At 39.1% G+C, this 18515-nt stretch overlaps 1 protein-coding gene across 3 annotated transcripts in view; it reads left to right on the forward strand.

Moving 5' to 3' along the window:
* Positions 1-18515, forward strand: part of LOC105229917 (autophagy-related protein 16-1) — a 236216-nt gene that overhangs the window by 214513 nt on the left and 3188 nt on the right. For all 3 annotated transcript variants that reach the window (XM_049447953.1, XM_049447952.1, XM_049447954.1), the window contains exons 7-9: positions 16699-16999; positions 17068-17152; positions 17226-17369. In XM_049447953.1, coding sequence (XP_049303910.1) covers positions 16699-16999; positions 17068-17152; positions 17226-17369 — 530 coding nt within the window. The remainder of the gene's footprint in view (positions 1-16698; positions 17000-17067; positions 17153-17225; positions 17370-18515) is intronic.

Here is an 18515-nt window from a genome sequence, read left to right on the forward strand (position 1 = left end):
CAACTGCCACGCAATGCGATTAACTGCACAATTTCGGTCGCGTTTTTTTCTTCTCAATTTCTATTCAGTTACAAAGTCTTTCCGCTGCTGCTGCTGCTCACTTTGTGGCACTTTGTTGTGTTGCAACACGCAAATTTGGCGGGGCGGAAGTGCAGTGGCAGCAATGACCATTTGCCACTTGCCACAAACGCCTGTACAATTATCGACGCGGCAGCGGATGTATGGCTGACCGACCAGTCAATTGTCTACACCATATCGCTGTTGTTGTTGTTGCTCTTGTTTTTGCTGTGCCGCTGTAGCGTGCTCGCGCGACCAGGAAATTAATCAGTGCAACGCGTCGGCGCGGCAGGTAAGCGCGCATCGCCAACGGCCACCGCCGCAAATAGCACACACCTGATAGACTGGAGATTTATGCGCGCCAGCTGTAAAAGCTAACGGCAGTCACTTAAAATCGCATCAAAATTAATTATTAGCGCGTTGCATTTTCGGCAGCTTCATTGTGATTGTGCGCCAATGTTTAGGTATGAGTGTGTGTGTATGTTGTGATTGCTTATTTAGCTCGCGTGCAACCGGCGCGCTACTAATTTGTTTTACAGTTAAGGTCACGGCGATGGTCGGCTGATTAAATTGCTTCTTCTCCAGATTTTTCAATATACTTAAGTATTTGCTTGCTGCTTCCGCCACAATTGCTCTGTTATGCGCTTGCAACAATCAATTTGGGGTTGCCAAATTTTGCCGGGGCCAGCCTTGTAAGTATTGTGTTCGAAAATAAATGACGTTTATTTGGTGGCTGCTTTTTTTCGGCGATTTTGTTATTGTAATTGAATGTTATGTGCGGCAGTAAACGGATTTATTCGGCAACAAAGCGAGCGAAGGTCCAGTGCAGGCACTCTATTTACTTATACTAGTAATTTCGTGATATTCTAAGGAATACACGGCGGAAAATTAAGCTGCGAATAAGTTGAATATAAGCTCAGGACATTTTTAGATTTATGCGCTGGCGTATACTTTATATATTTTCGTGTTAATAATAGTATTTTTTTTTTATCCAAAATTATTTTCTCAACATGACCTTAAACATATGTAAATTCGTGGCCGACTAATTTGAAATTTTCACAGTCATTTTCAAAAATTATTTCGTTTATAAGCGTCTGAATTATTCCTGTTCATGAGTTGTAAGAAATTCTGCTAATTACTTTTAATAAAAATATTTTTTTTTGTAAAGTTCAGTTTCGTACAAGAAAGTTGCATTAAAATACCCAAAATAAAAATAAAAACTTCTTCCCTCACAACCCTATAAAATACCTTTAAACAAAGTAGATCTCGACCGCATTTGGATAACAGCTTGCGACTTATGAAGTAAGCTACTAAGCTAAACTGTGGAGAACTGTCGCGCTCCTGGTGATACTAGGCGAGTGACTGCTGGTGATAATGGAAGTACATGTAATCATCTATGTGATCCGCAGCCTTTAAGCTTTTCAGCAAACAGTTGAATTTGAGTATGAACCTTTTGAAGATGGGCTTACAGTTAACCCCTGAACATGCGATTTTTTGGCTTAAATTTCAAAAAAATATTTTTGTATACAGACAAATTAGTTTTGTCGTTATTCCTTTGGTGAAATATTTTAAAATTAGCTAATTTTTTTAGACTCAGTCACTTAACTCCAAAAATGTTTCTTCCAATATTTTTTTGGGGGTTTTTGGTTAGAGAAGGGTCTCTCGTAACAAAAGCCACTGTTCGACTCACAACAATGAAATAAACTTACTTTGTATTGACTGTGGACTTATATTTCCCTTCGCTAGTGACAAAATACTCAAATTACATTAACTGTAAGAAAACCCGTAATTCTTAGCCGATTTGAAACTATTGATTTATGGGAACTTCCTTTGTGTTATACTTACTCTAGGGAATAAAGGCAGATCTCCTTCGTCGTAAAGTGAATTTCGCAGAAAAATATTGAAAATTCTTTGAGAATATGGTCATACCCTTCGATGAAGATACAATAGTATATAAACAGTTGTTGCTTTTATCGTAGGTTAGATATTGCACCACTAGAAATGTATGCTTAGTCTTGCCATAAATTCTGTTACAAAGTGTACAATACAAACAGCGAGAACAATTTCGCAGAAAAAAGTGTCGTTTTTTTATTATTTTAATTTCCATGCAGTGTCTACTCATAAGTATGTAAATAATAATGAGTACAGAGCTTGCTATCGTTTCTTAATGTTAGAGTGGAAAGCTAAAGAAAAAAGTATGATTGCTTTACAAAAATATAGAAAAAGTTCAAGTGAAACTTATGAGCTTCTCAAATAATTTAATATTTCCTGAATGCTTGCTTACTGTGTTATTTAATGTTTTTTCTAAACATCTGCAGTTAATAGCAAAAAGAAGAGAAGTGATTGCCCTTGTGTGGTTCGAATAAATTCAGTCATTATAAAAGTTGTTCGCGAATGTATCTGCCAAAATCCTCTTAGAAAATAATATGAATGGAAATTGATATATATCTATCAGATCAATGTCGACACATACTCAAAATGATCTTCATTTCATCTTAGTTACTGGACAATGTGCTTGAAGCAAATATGGCTCAACAGATGTAAGTAACTTCTTCGGTGGCACGCGACCAACGACTATGAAAGTATACTTTTTATTGTTGAAAAAAATGTTGACTGTTAAGGATAAGTAAAACAATATAGCCTACGCAAAAACTTCTAAAGTCGCAAAAATGTTATTCCACGGGTTCAACGGGCTCACCATCTAGCAGCTATAATGTTTTGTGGGGAGTCTCCTGTATAAGCCTTACACTCCTTCTCAGGTTACAACTGGGGCAAATGTTTACGAGATGGATATTTTAGAAGCTCAGGTATAGCAGTTAAGCAATGCACTCTTCGATAGAGAGCATTTAGATCTTTCAGCAAGATTCTGTTCCAAATGCACAGCCAAATCCAGCCAGCAGTGGGCTAAAACCAATATTTCTGTTTTCATAACTGCAGATGATTAGCCGTCTATAAGTTCAGATTTCAAGCCTTTGGACCACAGTTTGTGGTCACAGTTGGAGAACATTAGCCGTCGAATGTCACTCAACAATTAAGAGGTAGGTAGGTAGGTAGGAGTGCAGCCCTATCGGGCTCAATTAGCACTGATGTGCCATTTTGATACACTATTCGTAGAACCTCCTGTATCTGCTGTTACGTTCCACCCTCTCTCTCAAACCATTTTGAGGTTTCGATGAAACTACTTATGTCCGATATGCTTTTGGTGGAAATCCATTCAAGGTTTGGTGCTTGGTGGATTCCGAGTGTTTTGTGTCGTATCTGTGCCAGAGCTGGGCATTCGCAGAGAAAGTGGAGGATTGTTTCCTTGTTCCCTGCTACTCCGCAGCTTCGGCAGATGTCGTTGTAGGGCATACCCATTTTGGACGCATGTACCCCAAATGGCCAGTGCCCTGTTGTGGTAGCTGTTATTCTGTAAATACTTTTTCTTGACCTATTTAATAGGTCGTTGGTTCTTTTCCTGTCGTATGTTAGCCATAATTGTTTAGTTATGACGCATTTTGTACTGTTTTTCCACCTTTTGTTAGCAATTTGTTGAAATTGTTTATTGATCTCTCCTTTGATCGATCCTAGCGGGCTCGGTATGAGCTCCGCCTCGGATTCATTGAGGAAAGCTCCTGCCTTTGCCAACTCATCTGCTTTTTCGTTACCGTAAATGTTCCTGTGGCCGGGAACCCAGATCAAGTTTAGCTGGAGCTTGTCTTTTATTGTGCTTAGTGCTCTCTTGCAGTTGTGAAATATACTGGAATTTGTCATGGGTGAAGACAATGCCAGGAGGGCCGCCTGGCTATCCGTAAATATGGTTGCTTTATGTATATGAGACGTATAGAGAGAGATATGCCCAGATCAGCGGAGAATACCCCCGTGCCCACTCCGCAGTCCATTTTGGACCCGTCGGTATAGACTGAGGTGGTACCCTCCTCTGCAATTGAGCCTCTTCTCCATTCTCGTCTAGATGGTATCCTCACCTGGAAGTGTCTATTGAAATCCAGCTTTGGGAGAATGTAGTCTGATTTATTAATAGTGAGCTTGTTCAGGATTACACTATGTCCGTAGTTCTGTTGATTCCAACCTCCCAATTCTTTTATTCTTATCGCCGCAATAGCTGCTGTTTTTTGAATAAAAATGTCCATTGGTAGTTGATGCAGGATCACATTGAGCGCATCAGTCGGACATGACCTGATTGCGCCCGTAACACCCGCACATGCTGCTCTTTGTATTCCATTTAATTTTCTAATGTTGTACTGTTTATTTAGCGCTGGCCACCATACCAGAGCTCCATATGTGAGTATGGGTCTTATGACCGCCGTGTACATCCACATGATTATATAGGGTGATTTTTTAAGAGCTTGATAACTTTTTTTAAAAAAAAAACGCATAAAATTTGCAAAATCTCATCGGTTCTTTATTTGAAACGTTAGATTGGTTCATGACATTTACTTTTTGAAGATAATTTCATTTAAATGTTGACCGCGGCTGCGTCTTAGGTGGTCCATTCGGAAAGTCCAATTTTGGGCAACTTTTTCGAGCATTTCGGCCGGAATAGCCCGAATTTCTTCGGAAATGTTGTCTTCCAAAGCTGGAATAGTTGCTGGCTTATTTCTGTAGACTTTAGACTTGACGTAGCCCCACAAAAAATAGTCTAAAGGCGTTAAATCGCATGATCTTGGTGGCCAACTTACGGGTCCATTTCTTGAGATGAATTGTTGTCCGAAGTTTTCCCTCAAAATGGCCATAGAATCGCGAGCTGTGTGGCATGTAGCGCCATCTTGTTGAAACCACATGTCAACCAAGTTCAGTTCTTCCATTTTTGGCAACAAAAAGTTTGTTAGCATCGAACGATAGCGATCGCCATTCACCGTAACGTTGCGTCCAACAGCATCTTTGAAAAAATACGGTCCAATGATTCCACCAGCGTACAAACCACACCAAACAGTGCATTTTTCGGGATGCATGGGCAGTTCTTGAACGGCTTCTGGTTGCTCTTCACCCCAAATGCGGCAATTTTGCTTATTTACGTAGCCATTCAACCAGAAATGAGCCTCATCGCTGAACAAAATTTGTCGATAAAAAAGCGCGAAACACATTTCGAACCGAACACTGATTTTGGTAATAAAATTCAATCATTTGCAAGCGTTGCTCGTTAGTAAGTCTATTCATGATGAAATGTCAAAGCATACTGAGCATCTTTCTCTTTGACACCATGTCTGAAATCCCACGTGATCTGTCAAATACTAATGCATGAAAATCCTAACCTCAAAAAAATCACCCGTTACTTGGTTTGAGGCCCCAATTCCTGTTGACGATTTTCTTACAAGTATAGTAGGCCATGTATGCTTTGTTTATTCTTTTTTCTATATTTATTTTCCAGGACAGTTTGGCGTCAATCTCCACCCCCAAATACTTAGCTGTTGGGGATAGAGTGAGTGTTGTGCCGTTTAGTACCGGAAGTTGAAACTGAGGTATTTTGGTTCTGCTAGTGAATAGCATCAGTTCTGTTTTATTCGGGTTAACTCCTAGACCATTGCTTTTAGCCCATAGGTTTAACCTACGAAGTGCTCTTTCCATAATCTCGCTGACTGTTGAAGGAAACATTCCTGATACCAACAACAATTAAGAGAGTCTTAAAAACTCTTTGATTCAAGCAGCGTTGTCAATACCAATAGAAGTTGTGCGTATTGCTATTGATCAATGGCTGAAACATTTGAGGACTTGTGGGAAACTACCATTAACCGTTTCGAACGAAATTGTGTGCATCGCTCATTTAATAAGTGTATTAATAAACAAAAATAACTTTATTTAAGAATGTATATTTTAATTTTTATATAGGCCTTAACTTGTAACAGAACTTATGGCAGAAGTAAGTCTCCTTATATATACTATAGTTGTATAATTTTCCCAATATATTTCCCAAGGTTGGAGATTGGCAAAAACATTTGTAATTTATATAAATATGGGGTGATACATTTCAAGATTTCCTACTTTTCTAATAAAAAATACACAAAACTGCAAATATAATGGAGAATGTTTGAACATTCTTTTGCATTAATTTCCTCAAGCTTATCTCTTTCAAATGTTGATCGCGGCTATTTCTCAGATGTCCGCATAGATTTTAAACTTTACATATTCCCACAGAAAAAAGTTTAGTGGTGTGATATCACACGATTTTGATGCCCAATCGACCGGCGCAAAACGTGAGATTATCTGCTCAACGAATTGTTCTGTCAATAAATCCATTGATCCATGGCAAGTAGCGATGTCTTGTCGAAACTAAATGTCGCCAAGATCGGTTGTCATTGCTCGATAATGGTCGCTATTGACAGTTAAGTTCTCACCGGCGTCATTTATGAAGAAATATGTACCGACAAACCACACTAAACCGATATTTTTTATGGATGAAAAGGCAGCTCTTGAATATGCGGCAATTTTGCTTGTTTACATCTCATTGAGCCAGAAGTGGGCCTTATCGATGAACAAAATTTCGCTCGAAAAGTCGGATCTTTTTGGAACTTTTCAAGAGCACATAGAGCGAAGCGATGTCGCTTGGAAAGGTCGAGCGGCTTCAGCTCTTGCTTTTCCTTTTCAATTAACGTTCTCGCTCCCATAGAACACTGTTAAGACTATCCACCCGCTTCTGCAGCTAATTCTAAAACAACATATTCATAAATCATTTTTTCAATGTATAAAGCGTTTTCAATAAATTCGATTACTTTGAAAATTCCTCAGCAACTTAAAGTAATTTTTTGCCGTGTACCCACAAGGGAAATGAAAAATGTGCTGTGCGGCATCTAATGATTCCCACCTTGTAAGTAAATAGCGCACTAAGCGTGCAGCCGGCTATAAGCCACGCGCTGCATGGTCTGCAAACAATGGAATTGTAACAGTATATGGCTAAATAGAAGAAGAAAAATAAAGCAAAAAAAAAAACAAAGAAAAAAAACGAAAGAATTATATAAATTAAAGAGAATCTAAAAATAAAATAATAATAAAAATAGTATTTGTCTAACAATGCGCTGAACGTGCCGGCACACACTGACGTACTGGCAGTGGTGCTGCAACCGGGCTTGCAACGTTTGTCCAAACACAGTGCGCCGCCCAATTGCTAGACTGCAAGGCAATTGCTGCCACTGCTTAACTCAGCGCAAGCGAACTCAACTTAAAATGCGTTACGGTCAACGAATTAGATTGAACTTAATTTTCAGTTATCTACAGCAACAACAACCACAACAACTGAGCGGCAAGCTAAATGCAAGCGCTAGAATGCACAATGGAAAGCGTTAGAGCGAAAAAAAGAATACAAATCAGTGGTGCGGCAGAAGCGGGCGTGCAGCGGTGAGAACGCAGTAAAAGCGGGAAGAGATTTATATAGGAAGCATTGTTGGAGATAAATATAAATAAATAAATAAATGGAAGCGGCGAAAAATCGTAGAAAAATTCCATATTCAATAGATGTGTAGATTTCCACTGTGCGCTTGAGCAATTTATTGTACGACGACGACGACGAAGCGGCCGGCGAAGGATGTTGTGGCGCGGCGCATGCCCACGAAGTAGAACCAAAATATGCGGCAATCGAAACCCATTTCACTAAATCACATGCCTAGCGAGCGCGGCGGTGACCAACAGCAGCAACAACAATAACTACATAAACAACAACAATAATATCAACTAAAACAACAACAAGAACTATAGCAAGCGCTACAACAACCACAAAGCAAACAAAATTTAGTGTGGCTACCAGCAATGCGCATGCCATCTAATCCACCGGCAGCCAGTGAGGCAGCGCGCGCATGGTCAGTGTGCGTCCGCGCGCTATGCTGTGGCGGCACGAGCTAAGTGTAGCGCTTTTTGTTGCAAATATTTGCACAAAGTGCGTTTTTATGCACTGATAAATGTGGCCGAAATGGTAGCACACACACACACACACATTCACGCGCGTGCGCGCCTCAGACTTGCAACCGAATTGAATTCTTTGCTATGGCCAAGCCAGTGAAGCTGCCACGATGGTTATTGGTATTGTACCGTTGTTTGCGATGTGTTGTTGTTGTTTTTTACATTTGTTTAGAGATATATATTTGTTGGTGTGCGCGTGTGCGCTATACATTGTTGCTCAGTGCCTGCTCGGCAGATGCCATTCGCGGCGTAGGAAGTGGGCGTTGTCGTTCGTTGCCCGCACGTCAATTCCGTTAGCAGTCGCCGCTGCTTAGAATAAAGCACATTTGAGTATTGCGCACAATGTCATACACGCACACATAGACGCACAAAGAGACGTGTGGCATTGTAGCAGACACAACTTAACTAGGCCACATTCGTCCAAATAACCGCAGCAATCAAATGTGTTTTGTACAAAAAATTTAAATATCATCAACAACAATCACACCCACACCTAAACAAGTGCGCTTTCACGCATGCATATACATACATACATAGACATGTGTGGTGGCAGGCGTGTTTGTAGTGAAGAAATCATTGGCGCGCGCGTCTACAAAATTAATAACCATAATCAGAATTCATCAGCAGCCAAGCGAAGGTGTCCGCCGTCATTTGCCACCTTAATGTAACCGTATATTAAAGTATGTAAGTGGCAAGGGCAACCTGTCTCCACGCATGTGAGTGCCCGATAATTATAATTTACACCAAATTTTGCGTTGATGTACCGCTGGCTCTGTAATTAAGCGTGAATGCGTTAAAGTGTGTCTCGGTCCGGTTTCTGCCCTCGTTGCGTACCGGCTTAAGGGCGTTCGCCACGCAATTCGCGGTGAATTAAGTGAATTTACGGCAAGCTGTAATTTGCAAACGAAAGCTGTAAATTAAGAAATTTTTCAATATAGGTTAAGTATTGTTATTATTTCGTATATTTTTTTTTATTTTCTGTGCTTGTGAGGAACTGGGGTGGCACATAGTTGATAATAATTTATTGTTTAGGGCTTAACTTGACATGGAAGCAAAGTCCGTTGCAAAGTTCATGACGGCTTCTCGACGATTACGTGCGGGTTTTCTGTGCTCCAAATGCTTCAATTCTGCTTGTTAACGTAACCATCAAGGTGGAAATGAGCCTCGTCCGAGATGATGATTTTTCGGTAAAATAGGCCATCCTCGGTCAAACGATCTTCTGCCCAATCTGCAAACTGTAGACGGCTCGGGCGGTCAAGTAGCTTCAGCTGTTGCACCAATTTTAGATTTTTTAGTGAATATCTGTCACTTTCCGAATGATATTTGACGTTTCCAATGTCGAAATATAGATAATTCAAATTTAAAACGTTAGATGGCCCACCCTTTATCTTGAGTCTCCTCCTTGAAATAATCTGTCGAGTTAGCTATAGGGTAGCAAATTTAATCTGAATTTGCAAATGTTTAAAAACTTAATAAAAATTAAAATAATGTAAAAAATTAGTAAATTAAAAAATTAAAAAATTAAAAAAAAAATAAAAAAATCAGAAAATTAAAAAAAATTAAAATGAAAGCAAATTAGAAAATTTAAGGAAATATTTAAAAAAATACATGCCTTACCATTGTTATAACAACTCTTACCGCACATAACAGCAAAATTGGTTACATTTCTTTAGGCAACTGAATGAAACGTACGAAGTCGAGACCTTACCCCCCAAAAAATAGCGAAAAAGTTCTAATTTAAAAAAGTTTTAATAAAAAAAATTATAATAATAAAATTGTTGCTTCAACTAAAGGTGCGCGCAGGCTAAATTCTGCTATTTTGCGTCAGCCAAGCGAAACCTGCAATTATTCTTGCTTTCAATGTCTGGCGAACTAGAGGCCTATTGCTTACATGCATACATCCGTTTAAATAAATATAATTAACTACATTATGAACATTGAAGATTTTACAACAAAATACTTTCAGCGTGTAATTTCTGAATTTTTGATAGGCGCTTCGCATTTCTTTGTAGATTTTAACTTTTTTTGTATGATTTTCACGCTTATTATTTGCGCTTGTGGGTGCTCAACGCACTTCGGGAAGCAAGCATACATAATTGTATATTTTTTTTTATTTTACTGATGCTCGTTGCGTTTATTATTGGTCGTTTTGATAGACACTTAAGCGATTTTCGCGAGCTGAAGCTGTTTCTTCGTTCTTTTTTGTTTTTCAAAATTCTGTTGATTTGTTCTGCAAGGTGCGTGATGAGTGTTTATATGCGTACTCTAATATATTTATGTATGCATGATTGTATAATATAAGCATTAAGTAGGCACTGTTCTGTACTGTCACAAATCGGCATTAGCATTTTGACCCACAAAGTAATCGACTTTTAATGAAGCTAAATGAAAGCGTTTTTACCGCTATTGTTTTGTGTTTTTTTTTTTAGATTTGGTTGAGACAGTATCTACGTTGAAGATTTTGTGTGAAAAAAGTAAAGTTTTTACGCTTTCATTATAATCTTGAAACATGTTGCTAGAGAGTATAATAGTTTTGTTTACCTAACTGTTGTATGTGTCATTTAAAACTAATCGAGACAGATATAGGATTGTGTATATATATATAAATGATCAGAATGACCAGAAAATTTGAAATCCAGCGTGTCCGTCGAAGAAAGCTAAAACTTGAGTAAAAATTAAGATATCTTGAAGAAGCTCAGTACACATGTTCATTGGCAAAAGAGTAAGGCGATGTTCATAGGTGAGCGTAATGGGACCACAAAACGCCATTCACCGAAAACATAATTTGCACAGAGGATCACAGTAGCAAGGACCATCTGTGGACTAAAAATTTTTAAAAAGTGGCGAAAACTATTCCTAACCCCCATATAACTAATATCTGATTTTCGGATTTTCCGGGTGACATATGGTAGTGATTATATATGAAGTAGTAAAACCCAGGGAGTATGTGGTCTAGGCAAAAATAGATAAATTCGATACTGCCCCAACTCCTATACATATACTACATATGCATGTATGGTATAATTATTTTTGGTTTTCTAACAAAGCTTACGCTGTATATGTCGGTCTGAACTTGAGATTTTATAACTCGAACTCTGGAATTGGCAATAGAAGTCATTTTTCGTTCCATAACTCGAAGATTAATATTTTACATTTTTTTGTCGATTTTCTTTTCGCTTTACTTAAATTTGTTAATGGCACTCAAGGTAACTCAATATAAACTAGAAATTGAATAATACTATATTCTGATTCAAGGTTCATAGAGAAGACATATTTTCCCTACTATATCTCTTCTTAAATATTTAATTATGATTTCTGTGCATTATGCATACCATATCTTCGTAATTTTATTATAAATCTCAGAAAAAAAGGGTTAAAATCGTTCTTCACTGACCTCACTTTAAAATTCTTTTAACCTCCGCACGCAGCCATATGCAACAACACATGTAGGTGAAATGTAATGCAAGCCATTCGCACTCAATTCGCTGAACTTATTGGCTTCTTTAGGCAAACATTTGCATAAATTCAGCTTATCAATGCCGCCAACAACACTTAAAGCACACATACACCCATATGTATGTGCAACAAGACTTTGTGGCAATTGCAAAGTGACACTAAATATAATCAACGAATTAGTTTTGCCTTTTGGTGTGCTGGAATGCGGGCTTTTAGGAGGCGGATATGGCAGCATTAAATTCCAAGCGGACACATTACAAGTACAGTTAAACGAAGTTACATGCGGAAATCGGGTCACTCGCATGAGCGGCAAACACAGCGACAACGCGTGCATTACAGAGCTTGGAACTAAGTAGCAGCGCGCGAGGAGCGAGTGGCGAGTGGCATGCCGCAGCGGTATCGGCATAATATTTCTAAGCGGCGAGGAAAGCTAAATGTGTGCTGCTGTACTTATATTTTTCTGTGTGTGAGTTTATATAAATATATATATGTACTTGTAAGCGTGTGTTTGTGGCTGCCTGGGATCAATTTTCTCCATTTAATTTATGTGCAGTGTAAATTTTATTGCGCAGCCTTTAGGGCAACAACAGAATGTTGCAAAAAATACAGCAAACAGTAAAGTGCAAATGTTAACAGATCAGCATACATTACTAAGCTTGTTGTTGTACGGTGGGAGTGCACCATCGCGCGTCTGTTTGTGTGTGTGTGTGTGTGTGGCAACATAAGGAAGAAATAAATTGTTTATCCGCCAGCAACAATGCGCCTGCTAATAGCAATGACACTACGAACAGCGAAAGCGCAGCAGCAGCAACAACAACAATACTAATAACAACAAGAAACACCAACAATACCAACAACAACATGCAGCGCCGCAGCAGTGGCACTCAACCGGCAATTGGTAGCAGGAAGTGACAGCCAGTCAAGCCGAATGTGAGTTGTGGGCAGTCGGCACGTCCGGCGCTCGCCGCGGGCAGGACATTTACGGCCGCTAAAGTTAACTGCATATTTTGCTGGTTTTATTGCGGTTTTATTCCTTGAGTCGCTGCTGCCGCCGCCTCCACTGTTGCTCCCGTTTAATTTGCGTGTTTAAGCTTAAATGATTTGCTGAAATTTATGAGTGCCCCATTTGAATGCCAGTGCAGTTGGCGCAGTTGCAGTTTAAGTCAAACATTTGACAGCAAACTTAAATGGCAAACAAGCGGAAAGCTAATGCTGACTTACATATTAGCGTACAGAAGGCGGTGCAAAGAACTAAACCGCATGTTTGCTGGCATTTACAGTTAATAGAGTTTGTGTGCGCACAGATGTTGCAAGAAATTCAAAGCAGACGCTCGCGATTGTGGCTTATTTGCATGGAACTCATACTGAAACAATAATTTTTATGCTCTAACTCGTCTAAACAAAGCTTCTTCTCTGGCTTTTACTGTCTTTGTGGGAGGTTTACAAAATAATTAGAAATACCTCGTGGTTTAAATAGTCTCGGTACCATTGCTATGAGTTTTTCTGTGCGGCTTGAGTTGAAATAAAAAAATCGAGAAGTGTCTGTTAATAATTAAAAAATACTTGTGCTACTTGCGATCCTGCCAAAAACTTCTAAAGTGTTTGCTTTTGTAATGAAAGTAAATAACAAAAGTCAACTACTTCCCAACCACTTCATTATGAGTCATTTATCGTCCCCATTACCAGCCAAAATTGTATTTCAATAAAAAAGGACTCAAAAGAAGAGCAAGTTCTGGTCGGAACCGGGAGAGATATTCAGATATCTTCTACGGAAACTCAAAAAATGCAAATTGTTTTATTTACTAAAAGATACAAGATCAATGAGGCGTCACTGCCGCAAGTGGATAGCATCTGCCTTGATTGGCCTATACTGATACAGCGGAACCATTGGCAAAATGTGAGGTCTCTCTGCGTAAATGGTTATCTGACTCTACGGCACTATAGTCAAGCCCATTATGTTATATGGAGTCTTTGTGTGCTTGAGAACTCAAGAAGAGACCAGGAAAGGTTTACGATCGCGAAAGTTGCTATCAGATACAGTGAATCTGTGTTCATAAATGAACACACGTCTGAACACTCAGAATTTTTCACACGCTTTGACTCTATAGCGGATCTCTTGGATCATGGAGTCGTCAAATCGAACGCTGGTGGCTCTTTGTCTGCCCACATACCGACGACGGAGTTGTGGGTGTAGAGCAGTCGTTGGAGGAGAGGGGCAATGAGCTTCTTTATGGATGTGTCAAAAGAACGTTGGTAAAGGGTTTTACTGCCAGAAGCTCACTATCAACTCCAGTTTCAGACTACCTGACCGCGTCGTTTCCAAGCCGGTTGCATCCATTAAGGTAGCAGTAAACTTGTTGCTCTGCAGTGCAGCCTCATTCAAATAAGTGACCATGTACTCAGTTAGTAGGGCGGTGATACTAGCCTTGAACTCATAAACAGTGCGTTCAATGCTTATTAAGTTATGTCTAACCTCGTCATCAATGGCGCCGAGGCACTTTGTGAAAAGTCTAATATGGGTGTCAGACCACAGCGGAATAGCAGGTAATTGTTAAGCTGATGACATAGCAGGGAAAGGTACTCTAGCCGTGATATTAGTAGAATGGGGGACGGTTGGTGCTCGCGTCTTCTCGTGTGTTCTACCACTTGTTAACTGGCATTCAATTCAGAAGCTTGGTCAGCGCTAGGCTACTAATAGTTCGTGCGCTGTCGCAAGATCTAGTAGTGCTCGCATGAGCAAGTCAAAGGTGAAAACGATGATTATTGCCTTTTTTGATCGTCCACAAAGAATTCGTTCCACTGTGGAAAACTATGAATCAAGCCTACTATTGCCAAGTACTCGAAAGATTGCGAATACGAGTCAAGAGGGTGCGCCCAGACATCGCTCGTAACTGGATCCTTCATCCCGACAACGCGCCGTGCCACACCGCCTTCAGCGTGTCCCAGTATTTGGCCTCTAAAGGGATCGCCGTGTTGCAACAGCCGCCTTATTCGCCCGACATGTCACCCTGTGCTTTTTTTTGCTTCCTAAAACAAAATCGGGTCAAAGGAACCCATTTTGAGCCGATTATGGACATCCAGGCGGCCGTGACGAGGGTACTCGCGGACAGTCGAAGCGTTCCAGAAATGCTCTGAAGCATGGAAAATGCGCTGGAATCGCTGTAAAGCGGCTCAAGGGGACTACTTTGAAGGGGATGGCAGAGTTGTAGAATAATTTTCAAATAAACGGTTTTTATGGAATCAGTCTCATTACTTAATTGTCATACCTCGTATATACCTCTGAAAATAATTTGAATTTTGAAAAACCTTCGTGTAATCCCATTTCGGAACTGGAATACCCGCTTGAACACGTTTTAGCTCGATTTCCATCAAAGCTATGGAAACAAATTGAATCGCAAAGTTATGTAAAATGTTCTATCGTTTCCAATGGTTTTATTTATTTTTTTTCTAAAATTATATACTCTTGTCTAAAAGAACTGAAAAACAGTTTCTTTAACAGCAGAAACTTTAAAATTTTTTATATTTTTTTTTGACCGCACACACATGAACGCATGACGGCAAGTTCGTGAGAACAATGACTATAAACAAATTAAAAAATAAAATATAATTCAAAGCTAAAAGAAAAAAATCATAAAAAATAAAAAGAACTAAGAAGTTGCACCGTAAAACTTGTGTGAATTAAAAGCATAAATAAATAAAAATATATGAAAGAGACAGATGTGAGTCAGCAGTGGGACTGCCACAACACATACACACACACATAAGACAAATGAACTGCTTAGATTTTATATCCACCGCTTCTTTCTTTCGCCTTACTTGCATACGACGCTCCTTTCAGCTCCTTTCCAGAAGTTCATTTGAGCCGAGTTTATGGCGTTGACTTCCGTTCGCTGCACCAGCCATACAAAAACAATAACAAAGCAAGCAATACAAGCCAAACAGAAGCAATTTCAACTAGTACATGTACATTAATAATTGTCTCTCGTACAGACGAGCTTGTGGCAAGTTATTACATAAGCTTTTGTGAGAATTTGTTTATTATTTTCTTAACTTTTCTGCTTTTATATTTCCACTATGCTTTTATTATTATTTTCTGTTTGGTTCGTATAAAATATACCACTCGCTTTTTTCTTGATAAGTCTGCCAGTCGCGCAGCTTCCTATCGAGACGAACCTCGGGCTACGGCGGCACTCTGGGCGAGCTAATGAGTCTCGTTAAAAAAGTTTATTGTCTGAGGAAAACGCGCAATTACTCGTAAAATGCAAACAACATTTTTAATTGCAACACCTGCCATAAAACGCAATGAACTCGGCTGGGCGAATGTCGACGCACCCATGCGCGCTTACGTAATTTGTTGCTTGTTAGATAACACATGACGCGTTGATGCTCAGTGGGCTATCTCGGCATCATAGCTAGACCGTTTTTGATGGCATAGCGGTGCATAGAGAATGGAACAAGAACTAATTTTAATATAAAGGAAATAATTTTTACCACTGGAAGTTGGTTCAAAGTATTTACGTTTCGGACTGAGGAATAAACTGTCGATATTGATCTGAAAAGCCGCAGTAAAAATTTTGACTTGGTAGCAAATCTTTTAGAGAATCGGTTGAACTTCGATTCAGACCTTCAAGTGTAGGGCTGATATTTGATAGGTTAGATTGAATTGTAGTGTTGATCCCAAATCGATGGATATCACTTGAATAGATATTTATTACCCATAAACTCTTTAAAGTCGATTCCCAGATCCTCACAGATCGACGAAGCGTTTTGAGCTTACCACAAATATATTAAGTTACCACGCTAGGGTTGCTAAAGGCGTGTAAGTCTAGCAAAGTCTATAAAAACCGGAAAAAGAGGAGAAAGTGTCAGGATGATTCCACCTCTTCTTCCCGCCTCTTCTAACCTTAGCACGGAGCCTTCGACAAAATATTTAGCCACACCACGTATGAACTTATTGAACATTGTCTGGTCAGAACCTGAGCTGAGTAGCTCATCGTCACTAAGTTGTAGACGAATTTTCTACTTAGTTCATAGATTCATACTTCAGCCAAGGCTCTTCTTTGGCAACCTAAAAAGAAGGTCTTCCTTTCCACGTGAATCTCCGAACATCTGGCTATCGCTCAATACATTTTTCAGCTTAACTTGGGTCACTTTTGTATTTTACAAATTAATAGTGTGCGATCCTCAATGTACTGACTTTTCCACATCCTCCTCATTATATTGACATATATTTATATATACATATGTATTATATATTTTTCGAAATTTTAATCAAATTTTTTTGTTATCTCCTTCCAGCATACGCTCACCGGTCACAGCGGCAAGGTGATGGCTGCCAAATATCTGCATGAACCCGTCAAAGTGGTGACCGGCAGTCATGATCGTACACTGAAGATTTGGGATCTGCGCAGCATAGCCTGCATCGAGACGAAATTCGCCGGCTCCAGTTGCAACGATCTGGTGACCACCGACAGCCTGGGCTCGACGATCATCAGCGGTCACTATGACAAGAAGCTGCGCTTCTGGGACATCAGAACGGAGAAGCAGGCGGACGACATACTGTTACCAGCGAAGATCACATCGATTGATATGTCAAAGGGTACACATATATTATTTATATAATATATTTAAATGTTATTATTGTTTATATTTTTTAATGTCTTTCAGATGGCTATTACCTAATATGTTCCATTAGAGATGATACAATAAAACTGTTAGACTTACGTAAAAATCAAATAATTGGATCGTTTTCGTGAGTTGCATGAGATCTACCTTGAAAAGTGGCACCTTTTCATTTAATATATTTTTATTTTTGTTTTTTGTAGTCATGAAAATTTCAAACTCAGCTGTGATTGGGCGCGAGCCTCATTCAATACGTGCGGTTCGAAGGTGGCCTGCGGGTCGGCCGATGGTTTAGTTTATATTTGGAATGTAATGGGTGAATTGGAGGCGACGCTGAAAGGTCACACGTAAGTTTTCCCCTTTGTTTTTTATTTTTAATTATTTTTTAAATGTTTTGGTATGTGGGTGCATGCCTTGTTTTTAACACATAGAAATTACAAATAAAGAAGAAATTAATAAAATAAAACTTCGCACTAATAATTCCTTTACATTTTGCCAAGTTATGATCAAAAATTGTCCAAATCTAACCAAAACTGGTATTAAACAGTATGTACGAATATATGGACCCCAGTACCTGTAGTTGACTTTTTACAGCAAATGGGATATACAATTGAAATTCAGAGAAAATCCTTTCAATGGCAATGGCATGTCTGTGCATCAAAAATGGGTTTAATCGGGTCAAAGTTTCTCTGAGCCCCCATATACCTAATATAAAGATTTTCGAACTACCGGGTGACTTTATATCGTATATAAGAAAAAATCACACGGAGCCAAATCTGCGGAATACGGTGGTTGATTGATGGTATTGATTGCGTTTTTGACCTTTAAGTCGGTCACAATCGTGGCTCGATGCGATGGTGCATTATCCGTTCCATTTTTGATGGATGTTTTCACGCAAATGCCTCAATACGGTGAAATAGAACTCCATACTCACCGTCCGCCCACATATATCGAAAAAAATAATGACTATCCCTTGATTTTTTGGCGGCTTTGTGTTGTTTTTTTTTTTGGTTTCGGCTCGTTTTTTCCCCTCCATTCCTTTGATTGTTGGCTTGTTTGTATGCCATCTCATAAACCAACGTCTCATCGGCAGTTATAATGCTCTCCATGAATGTGGGATCGAAATTCGTAATCACCGAAACTTGAACAAGTGAAACACCCAGAAATTTTTGCCAGTTTGTTCAATATTTTTTAATTCTTTTTTTCAATCTACCTTCTGTGCATGTTCCCTAACCACAACTCATTCAAATAACTTTTTATTAAACCAATTTTTTATACTTACACTTTTTACCTTTTGTGAAGTTACTAAAATTTGCTCTTTTATGTGCTTTCTAGGTAAATAGCATTTTCATTACCTTTTTTATTTATTTCTATTTTTCGCACATTTAATCGCGCATACTAACACACCTAATTTGGCATTTGCACCACACATACGATTTTTTGTTGCTTTTTTTTGCATTGCTTTTTTTGTTTTTCTTTTCTCTTCTCTTTTT

Source organism: Bactrocera dorsalis, chromosome 2, assembly GCF_023373825.1.
Source record: "Bactrocera dorsalis isolate Fly_Bdor chromosome 2, ASM2337382v1, whole genome shotgun sequence".
Lineage (NCBI taxonomy): Eukaryota > Metazoa > Arthropoda > Insecta > Diptera > Tephritidae > Bactrocera > Bactrocera dorsalis.